This window comes from Lycium ferocissimum, chromosome 3, assembly GCF_029784015.1.
Source record: "Lycium ferocissimum isolate CSIRO_LF1 chromosome 3, AGI_CSIRO_Lferr_CH_V1, whole genome shotgun sequence".
Classification (NCBI taxonomy): domain Eukaryota; kingdom Viridiplantae; phylum Streptophyta; class Magnoliopsida; order Solanales; family Solanaceae; genus Lycium; species Lycium ferocissimum.
In genome coordinates, this window is record NC_081344.1 from 56,075,514 (window position 1) to 56,095,448 (window position 19,935).

At 36.6% G+C, this 19,935-nt stretch overlaps 1 protein-coding gene and 1 long non-coding RNA gene across 3 annotated transcripts in view; one reads left to right on the forward strand and one right to left on the reverse strand.

Annotated features, from left to right (window-relative positions):
- The first annotated feature begins 9,085 nt into the window (after positions 1-9,085).
- LOC132050294 (uncharacterized) overlaps positions 9,086-19,935 on the forward strand; it is a 33,774-nt gene continuing 22,924 nt past the window's right edge. The window contains exons 1-2 of one of the 2 annotated variants that reach the window (XM_059441490.1): positions 9,086-9,442; positions 19,721-19,895. In XM_059441490.1, the coding sequence (XP_059297473.1) occupies positions 9,318-9,442; positions 19,721-19,895 (300 nt within the window). In that variant the 5' untranslated portion in view covers positions 9,086-9,317. The remainder of the gene's footprint in view (positions 9,443-19,720; positions 19,896-19,935) is intronic. The other variant, XM_059441492.1, reaches the window with a different exon arrangement.
- On the reverse strand, positions 14,771-16,224 carry LOC132050295 (uncharacterized). Its single transcript, XR_009413334.1, has 3 exons — positions 15,523-16,224; positions 15,306-15,465; positions 14,771-15,141 (listed from the first exon to the last, which is right to left on the reverse strand). It is a non-coding gene; the product is annotated as an uncharacterized LOC132050295 (long non-coding RNA).

The window sequence follows — 19,935 nt, forward strand, 5'->3', positions numbered from 1 at the left end:
TTCTCTCGTTGATTCGTTTGACTTCTAATCCTCGTGGAACCTTCTTGGAACTTACATAATACCTCATTAACCATACAACAGGCCCTATAGCAGCCCCTCAAGGCATCACAAAATAAATATTAGCTCAATTATAACGAAAACCTTTTCAGACACAACTTATATTTCACTTCCTTCAACAAACTAAATTTCACATATTTGTATGACTTCACAATCTTATGGGATGCTAATTAAGTTATCTAATACCTTCCTTAATCTCGTAAGGATTTCATAATCACCTTAAGCTCACATTAGCCATCCACAAGGCAACAAGTCCGAAAATTTTCGAGGTGTAACATTAAGCTACGAAAAATAACTATCGTACAACGAACGACAAGCTTATTTATATTAAAACTGTCACGCCCCGAACCATAGCCTGGGCGAAACACGACACTCGGTGCCATACTGCATGTGACCGAGCGAACCACATGGCTTACTGAATCATCATGAGGCATACATGAGCAGAAATATAGCATGAACGTGATGAGCTTTTATAAAACATGAGATGTCATAATAATTTAATGAAATACTTGTTTAAATCATAAATGCGGAAATAACACGAGTTGAGCCAAAGATGGCTAAACACCTTGCATGTCTAACATAACTAAACTGACTAGTCTATGAAACCTCTAATCGTGAATCTTGACTGGAAAACGTACTTGCTGGGACAAGGCCCCCGAAGATACCTTTAAATGCATGACTAGTAAAATAAAGATAACCGACTAAACCCCGAATGAGATGGGGCTCACCAATGAGCCGATACGAGCAAATCCGACCGAGCGATGCGGCATCCGTAAATACGTACCGCATCGTGAAATGCAGCCCCGGGCAATAAAAGGGGACGTCAAAGACATTGAATGTCTTGGTATGTAAAGCAACCGAATGAAATAACATGGAACATGAAATAATAATGATAGGATCTGAAACCTGGTCATAAACATGAATACATATATATATATATTTATATATAACATGGTAAAAATATCATAAGTAGGGAGAGCAATAACTTATAACCGATACATGGTCTAGTGCTTGCGTCCCGCCAGCAGAACACTCAGTCCTTGCCAGGGAACATGAGATTTAATAAAATATAAAAGGATCCAGTCATTATAAGAGATCGTCCGGGACATGGGTGGAGCGATCTTCATCCTACGGTGGCTACGTAGTTTCAGGCTATCTGAAGCCTTCCTCGGTAATTAAAGCAACTCCCAAAAACTTGAACATGTAAAATAAGTGGCACTTGCTGCCCATGGTTTTCATGAATATAACTTGCTTGTACATGGATATCATGAATTATAGCTTGCTTGCATGAACTTGTAAAACATGTATAGTGTTTTCTCGAAAATAGCATAATATATCATAAACTAGCATGCATGAACCCATGGAATGAGATATATGGGTTTTCATGGATTACAGACAGATTCTTAATAATCATAAAGAAATATTAAGAACTCAATAATGGAATTATAACAATTCATACATAATATAATCATGGACATGGACCTAGGGTTATCATGAACATGGTATAGAAACCCTAGTTTTCGTAAAGAATCATAATTTATGGATTATGTTATAGCCCGCATCTTGTACGTTTGGAAATTTCAAGGCTGTCGTGGAAAGTTACGGGCGAGACGATTTTCAAAAATTATTTTAATGCACCAGTGGTTATGAATGTTGCTTATGAACATTATTAGTATGGAAATATTGGGAAAGGCCAAGGGTAAACAGAGGAATTTGCAAAATGGCTAATGGAAATAATGTGGAAGGCTAGGGGCGAAACGGTAATAATGCGAAAAGTCGAGGGGCAAAATGGGAATTTCACTCAAGTTTCATGAAAACTCCAAAGAGGCCATATTGGCCATGTGACTAAAAGAAAGAAAAAGAAAAAGAAAAGGGAATAATAAAAAGATGACAAAATTTAGTCATCTTTTCTAGAGAAATTAGGGAAATTTCTAGAGAGGGGCATGTGCCCCTCACATGCATGAGAATTATATGTATATATATACATATTTGTTCATCTTTCAATTGAAGACAAAGCAAGAAAAAAAAAAAGAAAGATGAAGAACAAAGAGGAAGGCCATTCGGCCATGAAGGAAAAAGAAAAAAAAATTCCAAGCCATCCAATTTTGATCCAAAAATTCCTCTCTTCTTGAATTCTTATTAAGTTCAAGACTCTCTTCAATATGGTATAATTGTTTTGGCAAGAAACTATCTTTTGTGGCAAGTGAGAAGTTGAAGGAAAGGTAAGAATTTTATGTCCTTATTATGTTATGGAAGCTTATATATGTTGTATGTGTGGAAATGAATGGAAGTATGAAATTATGGGGTGTGTGTGTGTGCATGTGTGGCCGTGGGTGCCAATTGGTGGAGGGGGAGGTGAGTTGATTTTTACTTGGTATACTAGTTGTGTTGTTGTGGTCTTTATATAGAAATAAAGACTAATGGTTTAAGTAGCATGAAAAATTGGTTGTGAATGGTTATGGGAAATTATGGGATTTTATTATAGATTTTATGTAATTATGGAAATGGAATTGTAAGATGCAAATTACGATTGTCGTTAATGAAATTGGAAGACAAAAATATGTTGTGGAAGTTACGTCTAAAGTTGGAAGCTTTGGGTGAATCATGGTTTCGGTGGAACTTTTGAATAATTTATGGAAACAATGTGAAATTTTCTTGATTTGCCTTTGAATGGCCTTGAAGTAGAGAATGAATATGAAAATGGTAATATTAGTTTGATAACGAGAAGTTGGAATGGAAGTTGTCGCCTTATATAGAAATAAAGACTATTTATGTTATAGTGCTTATGACAATTGTTGATGTTGTTATGTTGTTGTTGTTGACATTCTGGGCCGAGCCATATTCTCGGGATGGTGTATTTACAGGGGAGGTGCTGCCGAAATTTCGGCAGAAAATAAGTGAATTTATTTGGAAAATTAAGACAAGTGTTGGTTAAAAATAAATTCTTAAAGCCTTATGGTTGATATTTGGTAAATGTGACCAAATTGCAGCTTTTAGCGAACTTGGAGCTGGGATTTGGAGTAGCGTAAACGGCGGAAAAGGTATGTAAGGCTTCACTTTCCTTCTTCGGCATGTCTTAGACGTAATAGGCTTGGATATGTGCCTCGGGGACAATTCCTTTCTTAGAAATTCGAGATTGAAATTAACTACTATTCATCCAGTAGAATTGAATTAGAAATTGTGTGAAATGATGGAAGAACTCCCTAAACATTTAGAACTTGCACGAGTAGGACCCGACTACCAAAGGCCAGTTGTTTAGCTACCTCATTATGTTCTATAATGTACGTGGTGGTGTGACAATGTTCCTAATATAATTATTACTTCGGTTTTCCAAAAAAATGGCTTCGGAAGCGCGTTTGTGGTTCTTCGATGATTTTTAAAGAATTAGTTTTGTACAAGGAAACACAAAATTGATTTTTCTAAAACCACTCCACATTTGGGGTGTGAGATTTTAATATCTAGACTTTCTAAAACCACTCCGAAAGGGGTGTGGTGGCCTCGAACTTATGCACCGAGTGTGCTATGGCCTCGGTACGTGTCCGAGCGAGCCGTGGCCTCGGTCGATCACCGAGTGTGCTATGGCCTCAGCTCACGTCTGGGTGCACTATGGCCTCAGCTTATGTCTGAGTGAGCTATTTTTCAAAAACCACCCCGAAGGGGGGTGCGAGATTTTACTATTTCATTTCACTTACTACTTATGTTTACATTATCATTACTATTATGCCCGAAGGGGCCGTGATTGTTGTTATGCCGGAAGTGGCATGCCCGAAGGGGCCATCTTTATTGTTATGCCGGAAGCGGCAATGCCCGAAGGGGCCGTCTTTATTATTATGCCGGAAGCGGCATGCCCGAAGGGGCCATCTTTATTGTTATGCCGGAAGCGGCAATGCCCGAAGGGGCCATCTTTATTACTACGCCGGAAGCGGCCGTCCGAAGGGACTATTTCATTGAATGTCGGAAGCGACGCACGGGTTAGATTGCATCCTTTACTTAAGATGTGTGTGTTCATTTGCATTATTCACTTAGGGATTACATGAGACCCGTATATATATATATATATATTTATGCTTCTTCCAGCGAAGGCTGCAGGTATTGAATTTGATTTGCGATTTCTTTCTCTCTTAAATTAGAGCCGCGGTTATTATTGGTCACGGCCTTACATATTCGGTACATTCTTCGTACTGACCCCCTTTCTTCGGGGGCTGCGTTTCATGCCACGCAGGTACACCCAGACGAGTAAAAGACTTGGCTAGGAGCTGTTCCAGCGGGATTGGCGAGCTCCATCTCAGTTCGGAGTGTTGCCAGGTCGAGTACTTATGTCATGGTATTTGTACATCCTAGAGACTTTGCAGACAGTGTCCTGTGGATAGGGTGTCGTGGAGCGCGAATCAGTTATAGATGCTAAAAGAGTGTGTATTTTCAGATGTTGTCAGTTGGTAAAAATTATGTGATTGACTGAAAAGTTTTCCTAATCTGTACAAGACAGTGATCTCTATTTTGAAAAGTTTCAAGTTTCTTAAAAATTTTCGAAATGGCAGGTTTTAATACGCGAATGTCTAAGGGTTCGCTCGACTCTGAGGAGAGTCGGGTGCCCATCACACCCTAGTAAGGTCGGGGTGTGACAGATTATGAGGCGTGGGGAAGAACAATGATGTTCCCACACGTAGATAGTAACTCAACATACCTTAGTCGCTCCAAAACTTGAATTAAAGACTTGAGCTTTGAAGAAGATTTCCAAAATCTTGAATCTTGAACCTTGAGATGGGTTTTCTTGAAACACCCTAGTTTAGTAATGATGATTTCTTGTTTAGATTACAAGGATATGTATTAGAATTGACTTGGAATAATTAGAGTAGGCTTACCTTGGTGTTCTTGATGATGGGAGAGGGTAGGAGGTCGTTCTAGGGCTTGAAGGAACGAAAAATAATGATTTGAACTGATATGGACGAATATATAGTGTTCTGGAAAATTGCAATTTACGTCCAGCAAGGTACTGGCCGTATTTTGAAATATTGGCCGTATTTTGAAATACGGTCCGTATTCCGTATGGACTGCACTGCGTCTCTTCAGTAAAATGGCCACAAATCTTTGCACAGATGTCCGTTTGACCCCCATAATATACCGTTGGAAAGGTATTTCAAAGCTCTACAACTTTCATCAAGGAAGTTTTCCCAAATTACAAATACGTTTTGAAATACGGGCCGTATTTTGAAATACGGGCCGTATTTTGAAATTTAACGATGTAACCTCTAAGTGTCAAATTCCGAATGCTCGAAATCTTTGGTACCGTTTACGACTTGAAATACGAGCCATGTACTTGAAATACGGTCACTGTTCATGGGCGTAAACCACCATCTTACAACTGAAGAGGAAATTTCCAATTCCCACATTCTTTATCGGGTTTTCTAAGTCTAGGATCATGGTCAAAGCTTAGGTTAAAGGTACGGGGTGTTACAAAAACGGACAACATCTCCCTTGATTTTATTACTTTCCTCAAGCCTATAATAGGCATATATAATAATAACTAGAAACAACCAGCAACTCAACAACAAAGTAATGAGCGATAAGCTCGGTTTCAGATTGCTAAACGATATGTTTCCAACCTCTCTTTTCTTTCAAATCGAGCAACACAACTAACAACATATATCCATATTTCTTCTCACGTAAACCAGCCATGAATTTAACTTAGAATTAATCCCACAACAGCCCCACAATGGTGCAACAACAACAACAACAAACGAGCAACAAGCTCGGTTTTACAATATCAAACATCGCTTTTCCAGCTTCTCTTTTCTTTTAAAACACAAAGCAACAATATTAAAAACTCTAGTAGGCCTTACTCAACAATATTCAACCATAAAACATTAGTAAAACAACTCTTAAAACAGCCCACCATGGCTCGACAACACCAGCAAGGTTTTCACTTGATATAGCTCATGTTCTAGCTTGTATACTTGGTTTAAGACTTAGGTATTCTCACATACATATAGAGTAAGATATTTCTTACCTTAGAATAGCAAGAACAACTCCAATTCGAGATTACTTCACCACAAAGTATTCTTCCAACGCAGCCGCAAGAACAAGGAAGAGGAACTAGCAACCACTTCGGGTTTCTCGTCACTAGAATCGCTTTGTAAACTTTGACATCACTTAGGGTTTATTTGGAACCCTTGGGAGAGTATTTCAAAACTTTCTCTTAAAGGGGCCTTTTGGCCGACCTCCTTTTTTTTTTTTTTTGAGGGATTTAATTCCAACCTTTTCTTTTAGCAAGTAGGTGATGCACCTATTTGCTTAATTAATAACATGTTGGTCCTTATCAATTTAAACACGTGTCTCGCCTCGTTTGATAATTAAGACATGTGTTAAGTAGCTCAAGCAGTAGGACGGTAAACAAGCAGCTCATTTTTATTTGCTCAATATCCCATTTCTCCTCCGAGGCACATTCACATTAACTCATTTATAATTTCAAAGATGATCTCGTTTTCAAGCTTACGTCAACTAACTCATGGCGCAACTTAGCGTGTGAAATTACGGGATGTAACACGGCGTGAAGATATTATCTGTACCATGTGAGAGAATTATTTAAAAAAATATCTAATTACTACTATTGTTGATTTCCAGTAAATCTTTGTAAAATTATGTGTATTTGAAGACTTGTGATAGCGTGTAATCATAAACATTTTTTTTCAATAGGAAAATGAAGATATGCAATGTATTAATGCATCGCATTAAAGTATACCAGTACCTTGTTTATAAACTACGACTTGCTCATTTGGTAATATTGTATAAGCGTTATGCAAGTTTTGCTGGTTTTCAAAAATTATGAATTTTCATGTTGATAAAAAAAAATACAACTTTAAAAATTCAAATTGCATGTCTAAACAAAATTGTAATATCAAATCAACCTTCAAATCAATGGAAAAGGTTTTTACTTTTTACCGTGGGGATCTATGGTGTAATACAACTGGGATCATGTCAAAGCCACGTGCGACTCTGATAAGAAAATGTACAAAATGCTGTTTGGCTGTTTAGGGAGAGGCATTGCTTTTTAGTTTTTACAGAATGAGAGGACAAGCATTAATGTTTTGTTGCATTATTTATGACTAAATTTGGGGCACTATCATTAAATGTTATTCTCTCTATTGCTTATTTTGTAAAAGTTGAGAAAAAAATTAATTTCAATGTCAGCTGAAGCAAAAATAAGATTCCTAGTATTTTTCATTAATGCATTAAATTAAAGAGTAATTAAATATCCTTGTCAAAGACGGGCTCAATTTTGAACAAGCTAGACATGAAAAATGATGGAGAAGTTATGTAGTTGGCCGCTTGATCAAAATATTAACAACTCCTAGCCGGTATAATAAATTATTTATTAATTACACACACATATATGTATAGGCGCTATTTATATTATGAAATTGGGTAAAAAGAACATGAAAAACCTTCTAATTTTTGTTATCAAAGTCAGTGCAAAAAGTTTCATGAAAAAAGGTTTGCACAAAAGCAAATCCCTTTTATGGGCGGAAGAATGAACTTTAATTTATAAAGTATATCCTAAAATCGCATAAGAATAATTTATTTTTTAGAACTTTTGAGAAAACTTAAGGAAATACATGAAATTCTTTAAAAATAATAAACTGTTAAAAAAACTTTTATTTTGTTTCCAATAACATTTTTTATTATATAAAGGTCTGAAGGATATTTACATAGTAATACTTATTAAATCTTTATGGATATATGAAATTTTTTAGTGAACTTTTCATAATATTGTAAGTTAAAAAAATCCATAAGTAATTATAAAATAAAAAATAAAAAATATTTTTTTTTTTAAAAATTCATAAGTACTATGTATAAAGAAATTTAAGCTTTCTAGCTAATCTTTTAGATATAGTATCATTTATACAAAAATAAAATGACAAACAATTTTAATAATTAAGAGTATGATGAAATGAACGAGCCTTCAATCTTAGATTAATTGTTTTAATGGATGAGGGATGATTATAAAAAACTATATCAATTTAAATGAAGAGTTTGAATTCTATCCAAGAATCCTCTCATTTTCGACCATCACATCTTCACTCTCAAAAGCGAACCCCCTTCCTCTATGTATATCGCTCTCTTTTTGGTTTACAAGAAAACGAAACGAAAAAATGAAACAAAGTAAATTGCAATTATATACTCATTCTGGTTCACAATAAGTGTCCTTTTGGCATTTGACACATTCTTAAGAAAATATAAGAAAATAGGTGTTTTGATTGACTTATCCTTAATTAAATGGTAGTACTTATTTAATATAATATTTTAATTACGTGAAAGCTCATTTATTTAAATGGAGACAAATTTAAAAGAAAATAATTACTTCCTAATTTCACTTTACTTGTCGTCTTTACTAAAATAGATGGTCCAAAATAGTTGTCATTTTAAAAAATCAAGATAATTTTGTTTCCACCTTTACCCTTACCCAATAAATGTGATTAACAAGAGAGTAGTATTAAATTGAGATAAAAATAAATAAATAAATAAGGATAATTTCATCAAATTATCCTTTTAGTTAATATTCTTTAAGTGGCGTGTAAAAAAATATGACAAGTTAAATAGGCTGGAGGGAATAATATATTCTTGATTATGCAAAAAATTATTTATTTTAGATCAAAATAAAAAGACCAAAAAGACACTTATTATAGATAGGAGGGAGTACTTTTTTTGGTACAATAAATTGCAACTATATATTCCGTTCGGTCCATAATAAGTGTTCCTTTGACCTTTAGCATATTTTAAAAAAATACTAACTCATACAAGAAAATAGGCAGCTTGACTGAATTACCCTTAATTAAACGGTGTTACATATTTAATATAATTTTTTTGATTACATAAAACTCACTTATTTAAATAGGGATAAATTTGAAAGAATATAATTAATATCTTCTTAATTATGTAAAAACACTTATTCTGGACCAAAATAAACAGATTAAAAATACACTTATTTTTTTTTTGGGATGCAATAAATGTTGCAATAATGTAGAGTCAAATGAAGGAGGATCCAAAGGGGAGGCAATAAATAGTTAGTTGTCCAAGTAAAAGTGGACCTATCAATTGCAGGGGATCCGACCCCTTCCCGCACATACTGCTCAATGAACTAGTCTGAACTCCATTGTCACTCCCACTCCCCTCTTCATTCCTTGTTCCAATAAATATATAAGCGCGCGCACACACACATATATACTACTTATATACAAATTTGCTATTTTGAAAAGAGAGAGATGGAGGAAGAACAAGAAGAAGTACTTGGTTCAAGCTTAACTATGGAGAGAGTTGCTGCTGCTAAGCAATTTATTGAAAACCACTACAAAACTCAGATGAAAACCATTCAAGACCGCAAACAGAGGTAATTTACTTCATTTTGCTCTGAGTTAATTAGCTTTATTTACTTCTGACATCTCTTGATGTTCTTGGATTCTATTTCTTTCATAGCTGGAACTATATAAAAGACTTACTCCCTCTGTCTCAATTTATGTGGCACGGTTCAGATTTTGAGAGTCAAGTTTTAATTATCGATATATGATTAAGTAGGGTCGCAGAGGTCTACTTACACTCTACCCTCCCCAGACCCCACTTTGTCGGATTATTGGGTATGTTGTTGAATTCCAGCATAGAATCTTTAAATTTTTTAAAATAAAATTTATATATTTAGAAACTACATAACAAGTACTATAATAATTAACGTCAAGTGGGAGTTGCTTAGATGTTAAGCATCCTCCACCTCCAACCTGAAGATTGTGGATTCGAGTCATCAAAGGAGCAAAAAGGGGAGCTCGGGGTAAAAAACGGTTACAATAATTGATAATTCGAAATATTTAAAGACATATAAAAAATCACGGTCAAAGAAAAAGTTATTTGACTCTCGAAATTCAAAGGTGCCATACAAATTGGGACACAAGGGAGTAATTAAGTTTGTGGTTTTTTTTTGATTATTGCTTGTGTGGAAAATATTTGACCTATTTTAGTTAGACCCAATTGCATCAGCTACGTGAGCTAGGGGAGTGTTTGTCTAATATGTAATCTGGCATTTGTGTGGTGTCACTGAAAGTCTGTCCAATCTCTATTTTTCCTGTCAATGGTGGTGTCCAGGTCAACTTACACGATTGAACCATAAACCTGCCCGCCAACATTGGTACAGATGGGCTTACACCGAGGGTAGGGAAAATAAATTCATTGTCTCTTTCAACACTTCAAGTAGGGAAAATAAATTCCATAAGTAACACTTCAAGTTCATTGTCTATTCCCTACCCAGCCAACACCCCTAAACCCCACCACTTGACCATTTCACCCCCCGCCACCCTGAGCCCCCACTCCCCACCCTACCCCACCCACCCCACCCCATAGTCTTTTGCTAGATGACATTTAAATGCTCTTGGGATAATAAGTAAGAAACCCACTTATTTTCCAAGAAAACATTTTCCTTCATACCAAACTTACCTCGAATGTGTAACTGGGATCTCTAGGTTATTTCTTCTATGCCTCAACTAGTCAACCATCCCATTGGGGAATATCTTCCAAGAAAAATCCTCTACTTTTAAGCTGGTTAATTGTGGATAATCAGAGTTTAGAAGTTGAGATTCACTAACTTTTGACTTGGTGAGAACCATAACGCTTCATGTCTAGATATGTAATGCTGAATGGATAAATGACAAGGAAATGATAAAGCTAATATGGGAGTTACACAAATCATGTTGATCAACTTGTCTAACATGCATGGAACTTGTCAGAGGCGGATGCACATTAGGCGAAGTAGTGTCATCCGAACACCACTTTGTTTGAATTTCTATATAATGTAGTAGGTTAGCATTGTATCCACATTTCATTTTCTTTAAATACCCTAGTATCACCTGATGAGTACATTAATGAGCGCGACCTTTTGGTCTTTCTTCCTAAAAAATTAAACTGGTTTCTTCTTCTGCCATGTGTTTTTCCGATTTCAGCATTCTGTCTCAGCCATGGTTTTCCTCAAATTCTCTAGGTTCCGTATAATATCTTTGTCTACTTTCACCATTGAAAAGTACATTAAGACTTCAGTGTTTTATACCTTTCCTTCCTCCGTAACTATCATTACCAACAAAGACATTATAACTTTCACAAAACTTGCATCTTTTGCATCCATCAATGCAAAATGCTCGAGGCTTAACACGAGAGGCCAAGAGCCCCCACACCCCCCCCCCCCCCCCCCAAAAAAAAAAAAAAAAAAAAAAACCAAGAGATCATTCTACTAATTCTAGAATGTCAAACCAATTTTCGAATTTTAAGATTCACCTTCGGGGCTTCAATCCCTAAAAACACCTAGTTCAGATTCAAATTTTAAACAAGTTGTGGAAAGAAATCAATTTTCAAACTTCTTTTGATATCAGTTTGATCGGAGAGGTTGAGAAGTTAGTGCGGTGAGAGCAAAGGCGCAGTTGGGGTTTGAATACATAGCATAAATATTGGGGCATTTGGTGAGTGGACAAAAAAACTCTGCAATTAATGTATTTCCAGGGGTATTTAGAGAGAGATTATTAGAAGCTGTGAAGGGGAAAAGGATCCAGGGGCTGATGGTTTCAATATGACATTTTACAAGCACTGCTAGACTGTGGTAAAGGAAGATATTATGGCTGCGGTGAACTATTTATATCAGACTGGAAATTTTGAAAGAAGTTATAATGCATCTTTCATTGCATTAATCCCTAAGAAAGCTGAGGCAGAGGACATAAAGGATTTCAGACTAATAAGTCTGGGGAGTTTCTACAAAATAATTTCTAAACTACTCGCAGAAAGCTTAAAGAAGGTAACAAATGTTCTGGTTGTAGACTCTGAGATGACATTTATTGAAGGGAGACAAATTACAAATTCGGTTTTGATTGCTAACGAGTCTCTTAACAGTAGAAGGAACAGGGAGAAACGGGGATATTGTGCAAGCTGGACATTGAAAAAGCCTTTGATCATGTTAATTGGGGATACTTGGTTAACCTGTTGAATAATATGGGGTTGGGGGAAAAATGGATTACATGAATTAAGAGTTGTATCTCATCAGTCCGGTTCTCAGTAATGGTGCTCTAGAAGGTCTTTTCCCTACATACAGGGGGTTGAGACGGGCCTCTTTCCCCTTTATTCATCCTAGATATGGAGGCATCAAGCAACATGCTAAGCAAAGCAATGTCTTTACAGTGGATCAGGGGTTTCAGAGCGGGGGCACAGAGAACAGTGGTGTGGAAGTCCCTTAGTTGCTCTACGCAGATGATACACTTTCACTTTGTGGGGTAGAGGAATCACAGTTGAGATATCCGAGAGTGATCTTAACTTATTTGAAGCTGTTTCTGGTCTAAAGATAAACCTGGGGAAATGTTCCATGTTTAGGAATATGATATGCAGGATATACATCGTCTAGGGAGGTGGTTGGCTATCAAATTGGAGAGTTTCCTACAGATTACCTGGCATGCCTTTAAGTGCTAGATACAAGTCAAAGCTGGTGTGGAGAAATTGAAGAGGCGCGAAATGAGACTTGCTACATGGAAAAGGCAATACCTTTCTCTTGGATGTAGGGTGATTCTTATCAACAGTGTTCTTGGCTTGCTAAAAGTGTGGCACTCATTCAGTCTTTTGACTGCTTTAGGATTTGAAGCATAAGACGAGCGAAATCATCTTGGTATGTCAGATAATACCCAAAATAAGATATGATATCATTTACATTCCTACAAGATGGACATCCCTTTTAGACAACCCTAGGCAAAAAATTTCTGCTTGAGATCATCTTGATGGAAGATGATATCTAGTGAAATTAATTGTATCTCATACAGGCTTATGTTATAATTGTTATTTTAGTTTTGCTTAGTTAGTCTTGAAATAGTCGATAGATTGGATTGAAATAGTCGATAGATTGGATACCTCATGGATGTCTATAATCCAACCAAAAATAAACAACATGACTGTAGACAATACAAGATATGTTATCCAACTATGACTTCATTCACATGTACTGTATTTTCTAATACCTCCAACTTTTTCCTTCCTTTTTTTCAAATACCCTCTTGCTTCCCCTTCATTTCAAATTTCCCTACACCATCTTATCCTACATCCCTCTTCTCTAATATCTCGTGCTTACCCTTTTATTTTCCTCTTCTTCATCTAGCTCTCTTTCAATCTTATCCTACATCCCTCGCTATTTTTTCTCATATCCTCTTTTCTGCTTGCTTTTCGCCACCCATCCTCTATTCCAAAGAATTGTTGTATTACCACCTCCTCAAAACTCTCATAAGATACTGAAGATTTTTAGCAAGAAGAAAAGGTTTCTTGTATTTCTGAATAATTATACAACCCATAAGAATGGGTACCTATACATGAGTTCTAAGACTAAATAAGGAAAGACAATATTACACAATCAATTCCTAATCAATTACATTAATACAATATATTCCTAGAATCAAGCTATCAATCTTAATCATCAATATCAAATCAACATCTCAATCTTAATCATTAATACCAAATCAACACTTCCCTTCAAGTTGGTGCAAAGATGTCGCATATGGCCAACTTGCGCGTTTGTTGAGGCCTTTGGTAAACACATCAGCTAGTTTTTTTTCCGATGACACATGGAACAAGCTCAAGACACCACCCGTGACTTGTTCTTTGATGAAGTGTCGATCAATTTCAACATGCTTTGTTCGGTCATGTTGGACTGGATTTCGAGCTATACTGATTGCAGCCTTGTTGTCACAGTACAAGAAAAGTTTGCTTTTTTCAGACAATCTCAATTCTTCTAGTATCTTTTGTAACCACAAAAGTTCACAAACACCCTGGGCCATAGCTCTATATTCTGCCTCCGCACTTGATCTAGCAACTATACTTTGCTTCTTGCTTCTCCAAGTGACCAAGTTTCCTCTTACGAGTGTACAGTAACCGGATGTAGACCTTTTGTCATCTAGAGATCCAGCCGTCTGCGTATCCGTAAAGGCACTATTGGGAGGTGACCATGTCCGGGAGTAAAGTAGACCTTTCCCCGAGAGACTTTAGATACCGCAAAATGTGAAAGACAGCTTGCATATGAGGATCTTGGGGATCATGCATAAACTGACTCACCAGGCTGACTGAATAGGCTATGTCTGGTCTAGTGTGAGGGAGATAAACGAGTCTTCCAACCATCCTCTGATATCTCTCTTTATCAACTGATTTTCCAACCCCGCTTTGTAGTTTGTGATTGCTTTCAATGGGTGATTCTGCTGGTTTACAACCTGTCTTACCCGTTTCTTTCAAGAGATCCAGAATATACTTTCTTTGAGAAATAAAGATTTTTTTTTTTTTTTTTTTTTTTTTTTTTTTTTTGAATAAAGTAACATATAAAGATTCCTCTTTTTGATCTAGCAACTTCAATTCCCAAGAAGTACTGCAATTTTCCTAGATCCTTGATCTCAAATTCCTGTGCCAACAACTTTTTCAATCGGGTCATCTCCTCTTTGTCATCTCCTGTCATTACTATGTCATCAACATAAACTATGAGAAGAGTGAGTTTACCGTTTTGATGTCTTATAAAGAGGGTGTGATCCGCATTGCTTTGTTGGTAACCAAAAGAGATCATTGCTTTATAGAATCTCGTCAAACCAAGCTCTGGAGAAGTTCAATCCGTACAAGGCTTTCTTCGGTCCGCATACCTTTCCTTGACTTTGTTCAAGACAAAACCGGAGGAATCTCCATGTACACCTCTTCTTCTAAGTCTGCATGAAGAAATGCATTCTTCACATCAAATTGTTGTAAGTCCCATTCAAGATTAACTGCACAAGACAAAAGAATTCTAATAGTGTTCATTTTTGCAACAGGAGCAAATGTCTCTTGATAATCCACTCCATAAGTCTGAGTGAATCCTTTAGCCACCAATCTTGCTTTGAATCTTTCAATGGAACTATCAGCTTTATATTTTACAGTGAAGACCCATTTGCAACCAACCAACTTCTTGTCGGGTGGTGATGCGACAAGTTCCCAAGTCTCATTCTTTGATAAGGCCTTCATTTCTTCCATCATAGCTTGCTTCCATTTAGAATCTGCAAAAGCTTCCCTCCAATTCTGGGGAATAGACACAGAAGAAATAGACAAGGCAAAGGCTTTATAGGAGGGCGACAAAGAATTATAGGAAACAAAGTTAGATAAAGGGTGTTTAGTGCAAGATGTGGCTCCTTTCCTGTGAGCAATAGGCAAATCTAACTCATTAGGAATTATAGATAACTCACCAGAAGAAGAAGGTTCGGCTTCGGCAGGTTGCATGATGGCTTCTTCTGCTCTATTTCTCCTTGAGTAAGTTATCAAATCAGGCCTATCCAAACGCCCAACATTCTCCCCCTGAATTCTTTCTCCAATTTCACTTTCCCTTGTGGCAGTAGTTTCAACAGTCTCCCCCTGAATTCTTTCTTCAATTTCACTTTCCCTTGTGGCAGTAGTTTCAACAACGGAACTTGGAAAAACCATGACTTCTTCCTTATAATTCTCCCCCTAAAGAGGTGATGGTGTAACACTGAAATAGGGTTCAGATTCCCGAAAGGTAACTTCCATACTGACAAAGAATCTCCTAGAAGGAGGGTGATAACATTTGTACCCTTTCTGTGTTGGAGAAAACCCAATAAAAACACATTTAAGAGCTCTAGGTTCAAGTTTCCCAGAGTTCCTAGTGTGAACAAAGCAAATACACCCAAATATCTTTGGAGGAACAGTATAGTCATTTTTACCCTTTAAAGCTTCTAAAGGACTCTGAAAATTAAGAGTTTTAAGTGGCATTTTATTGATGAGGTAGACAACTACTAGAATGGCATCCCCCAGTAAGGCTTCGGCAGATTCATGGTAAACAAAAGGGATCTTGCTACTTCTAACAAATGCCTATTTTTTCTTTCTCAAAGAACCCTATTTTGTGCACTAGTATAAGGACAACTAGTTTGATGGATTATCCCAAAAGACTCCAAGTAAGCTCCAAAAGTTTTATCCATGTATTCTGTGCCATTGTCAATTCGAAATATCTTTTTTTTTTTTTTTTGGTGAAGTAAGAAGTTTCCATTAAGAAAGGCAACTGGAAGGTTCCATTTTACAAAAGCAAAAGTTTGGGAGCTTTTGGAGCAAACACAAAAGCTACTAAGCTTTTGGAGAGGAAACTAAGTTAGACTATGCAAGAAACATAGAGCTAACAAAGTCCAGGTAATTGTCAATGCTATTAACAGGGGAGTGAAAGCTCCAATTGAACAAAACTACCAGACATCTAGCTTTTAGATTATGAAGAGGAGTTGAAATCCCATCGAAATATCTTTATCTTAGCCCTAAACTGAGTACAAATCATCTTATGAAATGACTGAAAACAAGAGAAAACTTCACTTTTGGCTTTTAACAGATATACCATGTCATTCTAGTGCAACAATCGATAAAAGTAACAAACCATCGACTACCGGACAAAGAAAGTGTTTGAGTAGGACCCCGACATCGAATCAATAGTCGGAAAGTGGAATTGTGCTTTTATTGTCACTCGGAAGGATAAGAGTTTTTAGTGTGCTTGGCATATTCACACGCATCACAAGACAAAGATTCGAACTCGCTCTAGAAAATAAACTAGGGTATAACTTTTTTAAAGCAAAAAAAGATGGGTGCCCCAACCGTCTATGCCACTGTATTATTTTTCGGTTGACATCCTTATTTCCTACAAAAAAGGCCTGACCGGAGTCTTGAGTTCCATCGATCAAATATAAGTCATCATGCAATCTACTAATGCCAATCTTCTTCCCTGTATAAAGGTCTTGAAAAACACAATAATCAGGAAAGAATTTGACACTACAGTTTAGTTCTTTGGTGATAGCGCTAACAGATAATAGGTTAATAGGAAAATCAGGCACATGAAGAATGGATGATAAGGTAATATCAAGAGTACAACGACCGAACTCATTCCGGAGACAGGGTTAGTGAGCCATTGGCTATTCGACATAATCCCCTTTTGGGGGGAGGAGTAGTTTTAAAGGCCTTTAAAAGAGCTCCGTCACGTGTCTATTCGCACCAAAATCAATAATCCAACAATTAAGTCGAGCATTAAAAGCAATACCTGACTGCACATAATTGGGGCTAGCAACACTAGAAGAGTCAAGTTTGTTCAGAAGACGGCGAAGATGTTGAACTTCATCCTGAGACAAAGTCTCTCTAGAAGTAGTGTCACCCATATTATCTACCATTTTTGTGTAACCCATAATTTTAATAGATAATAACCCAAATAGAATTTAGAATCTGGAAAGAGCAACTTTAGAACGTGGATGGGAAGGGTCAGAATAGGCCTACGACCCGAGATTTGAAAAAAAAATTCCAGAAAAAATCGCCGGAAAGTTGGCTGCCACGCCGGAATCCTAATTTCGGTGATCGAAAAAAGCAAAACTAGTATGGATAGGCTCAGAATGTTCCAGCGACCCCAACAGAGAAAAGCAATCCAGAAACAAACTGAACGGGAGGAGTTTTTTGTGCAGACAACCACAAAGAGAGAGAAAAACTCAACCTCTTTGATAAAACACGGAACCCTAGTGCAGAGAGGGAGAAAACTCACCTCAAAAAGGCAGCAATGGCTCCAATACCATAAAGATTTTTAGCAAGGAGAAAAGTCTTCTTGTATTTCTAAATAATTATACAACCCACAAGAATGGGTACTTATACATGAGTTCTAAGACTAAATAAGGAAAGACAATATTACACAATCAATTCCTAATCAATTACATTAATACAATATATTCCTAAAATTAAGCTATCAATCTTAATCATCAATATCAAATCAACATCTCAATCTTTATCATTAATACTAAATCAACAGATACTCCCACAAAATTTCACAAATCCCAAACATTTTCTTCTCCATCCACTCTGATATTATTTCTTCTCCCTTCACCCATCTTGATTTATTATTTTTCTAATCTACTCCACTATCTTCCGACATCTCCCCTTCTTCCTCCTCCCTGTTTTCACCCCCATCACACTTTTGATTCTCCTTCACGGACTTGTCATTGGACCATATACTATACCCATTTATTTGTTTCATCCTCGTCAATTTCTTCTGCACAAAATGGCGTCCCCTGCTTATTTTTCCCTGATAATGTCTTTTCTTCATTAAATCCCCTCCCACTGAAAGTAATATATGGAATGTCGTTAGGATGCTTCTCCGCCATCCTCCTTGCGTAGCATATAGGGTTACACCTTGAGAATCGGTTTATCTTGATCTTTTGTTGACTTTCTGACAAAATTATTCTCTTTTGATATATACAATCATACATTTAAGAGCACTACTTTCCCCATTCTTAGACACACCAGAGTCTGCACTAGGAGAATTAAAACATATATTATGATGAGCTTACTTATTAAATTAATCATTCCTTGTCATGAAAATACTTTTTTTTTTTTTTTTTGAGAAATTGATGAGTCCTGCTCTAATATGTTTTTACATTGTTTGCTGGAGTGAGTTCTTATTGTGAGTACTGGGATTTGAAACCCGCTGTGGTAATCTTGGCAAAGGTTGAAGGTGATATTTAGAAGGCATGGATAGGGGTTGATAGTTGTGGACCTATGGAGTCGGTGTGAAAATTACAGTTTTGCATTTTAAAATGAAAAATAATTCCAAGTTATAGTGGTTCTTTGTAATATCCAATTCTCTTGTATTTTTTCAACTGAAAGTTTTGTCTAGCTACCAAATTCTCACTAAGAAAGAGTTGACAACAATTTGGGACAAAGAGTATCATTTTAGCCTTAGGTGTCTTTCTTTTAGTAGTAGCTTTTGGCTAGGTTGTTCGTCTTCTCTTGGTAGGGTGTTTAAACGGATACCTTAATTCAACTGCAATTATCATAAGATTGTAGGAGTATAGTGTGATTAGAAATTGGTTCACTTCTTAATGCTACTGTCTGGGAGGCTAGCATTCGTTTCAGTTTCCTTTTCCTGAACAAGTGCATTTCATTGTCTGGAACTTACAATTTTCTAATGCTGGGAATCTGGAGACACAAATTGACCTAACTTTTTTAAGGCATACACATGTTTCATATTTTTGTAGTGTTGTTGTGGTTGTTGAAGTACCCATTGACATTGTGATTGCTGCAGAAATGTCCAACTCCTTTGAAAACAATGGTCAATATCTAAAGTGGATTAATGGAAGAAGTAAAGGGAAAAAAGCACAGAACGTTGAAAGTTGGGCAGAACAGTAGGGGATACAAATTTGATCTAGTGATCCCTGCTAACGCGGGATTCTTTGTGCACCGGGCTGAAAAAGGTTTCTTCTAGTGATGTAGGACAAACTTGCACAGTTAGCTTCTAGGGTAGATCAACCATTTTTTTTTGATAAGGTAAAAATATTATTAATAAATGTACCAAGAAGGTAAAAGTACAGCAAAATCAGACAACCCCTACAATAGACTGTAGATGTATATTCCCAAGTGAGTCCAAAAAATCCATGTACTGATCCATATTCTCTACTAAACTTCTCTTACACCAAAAGAACAGATTCTGAAGACAAAGATTCATGACTTTGGAGGACATATTAGCTAAATTGTTTATTGGAGTAAACTACTGAATTTTTACACATGTCCCAAGTAGTCTTATTTAGGATAGATTTTAATTTGCCTTGCGTGCTAACACAATATTGACTGAACACAGGCGCTGGATTCTAGAGAGGAAGCTAGCATCTTCAGATGTGCCTAAAGAGGAGCAAGTGAATCTGATCAAGGATCTAGAGCGAAAGGAGACAGAGTATATGAGACTGAGGAGGCACAAGATTTGCGTGGATGACTTTGAGCTTCTAACAATTATTGGCAGAGGAGCCTTTGGCGAGGTTTGTGACCATTCCCCATTTAAACAAATTAATCTGTTTG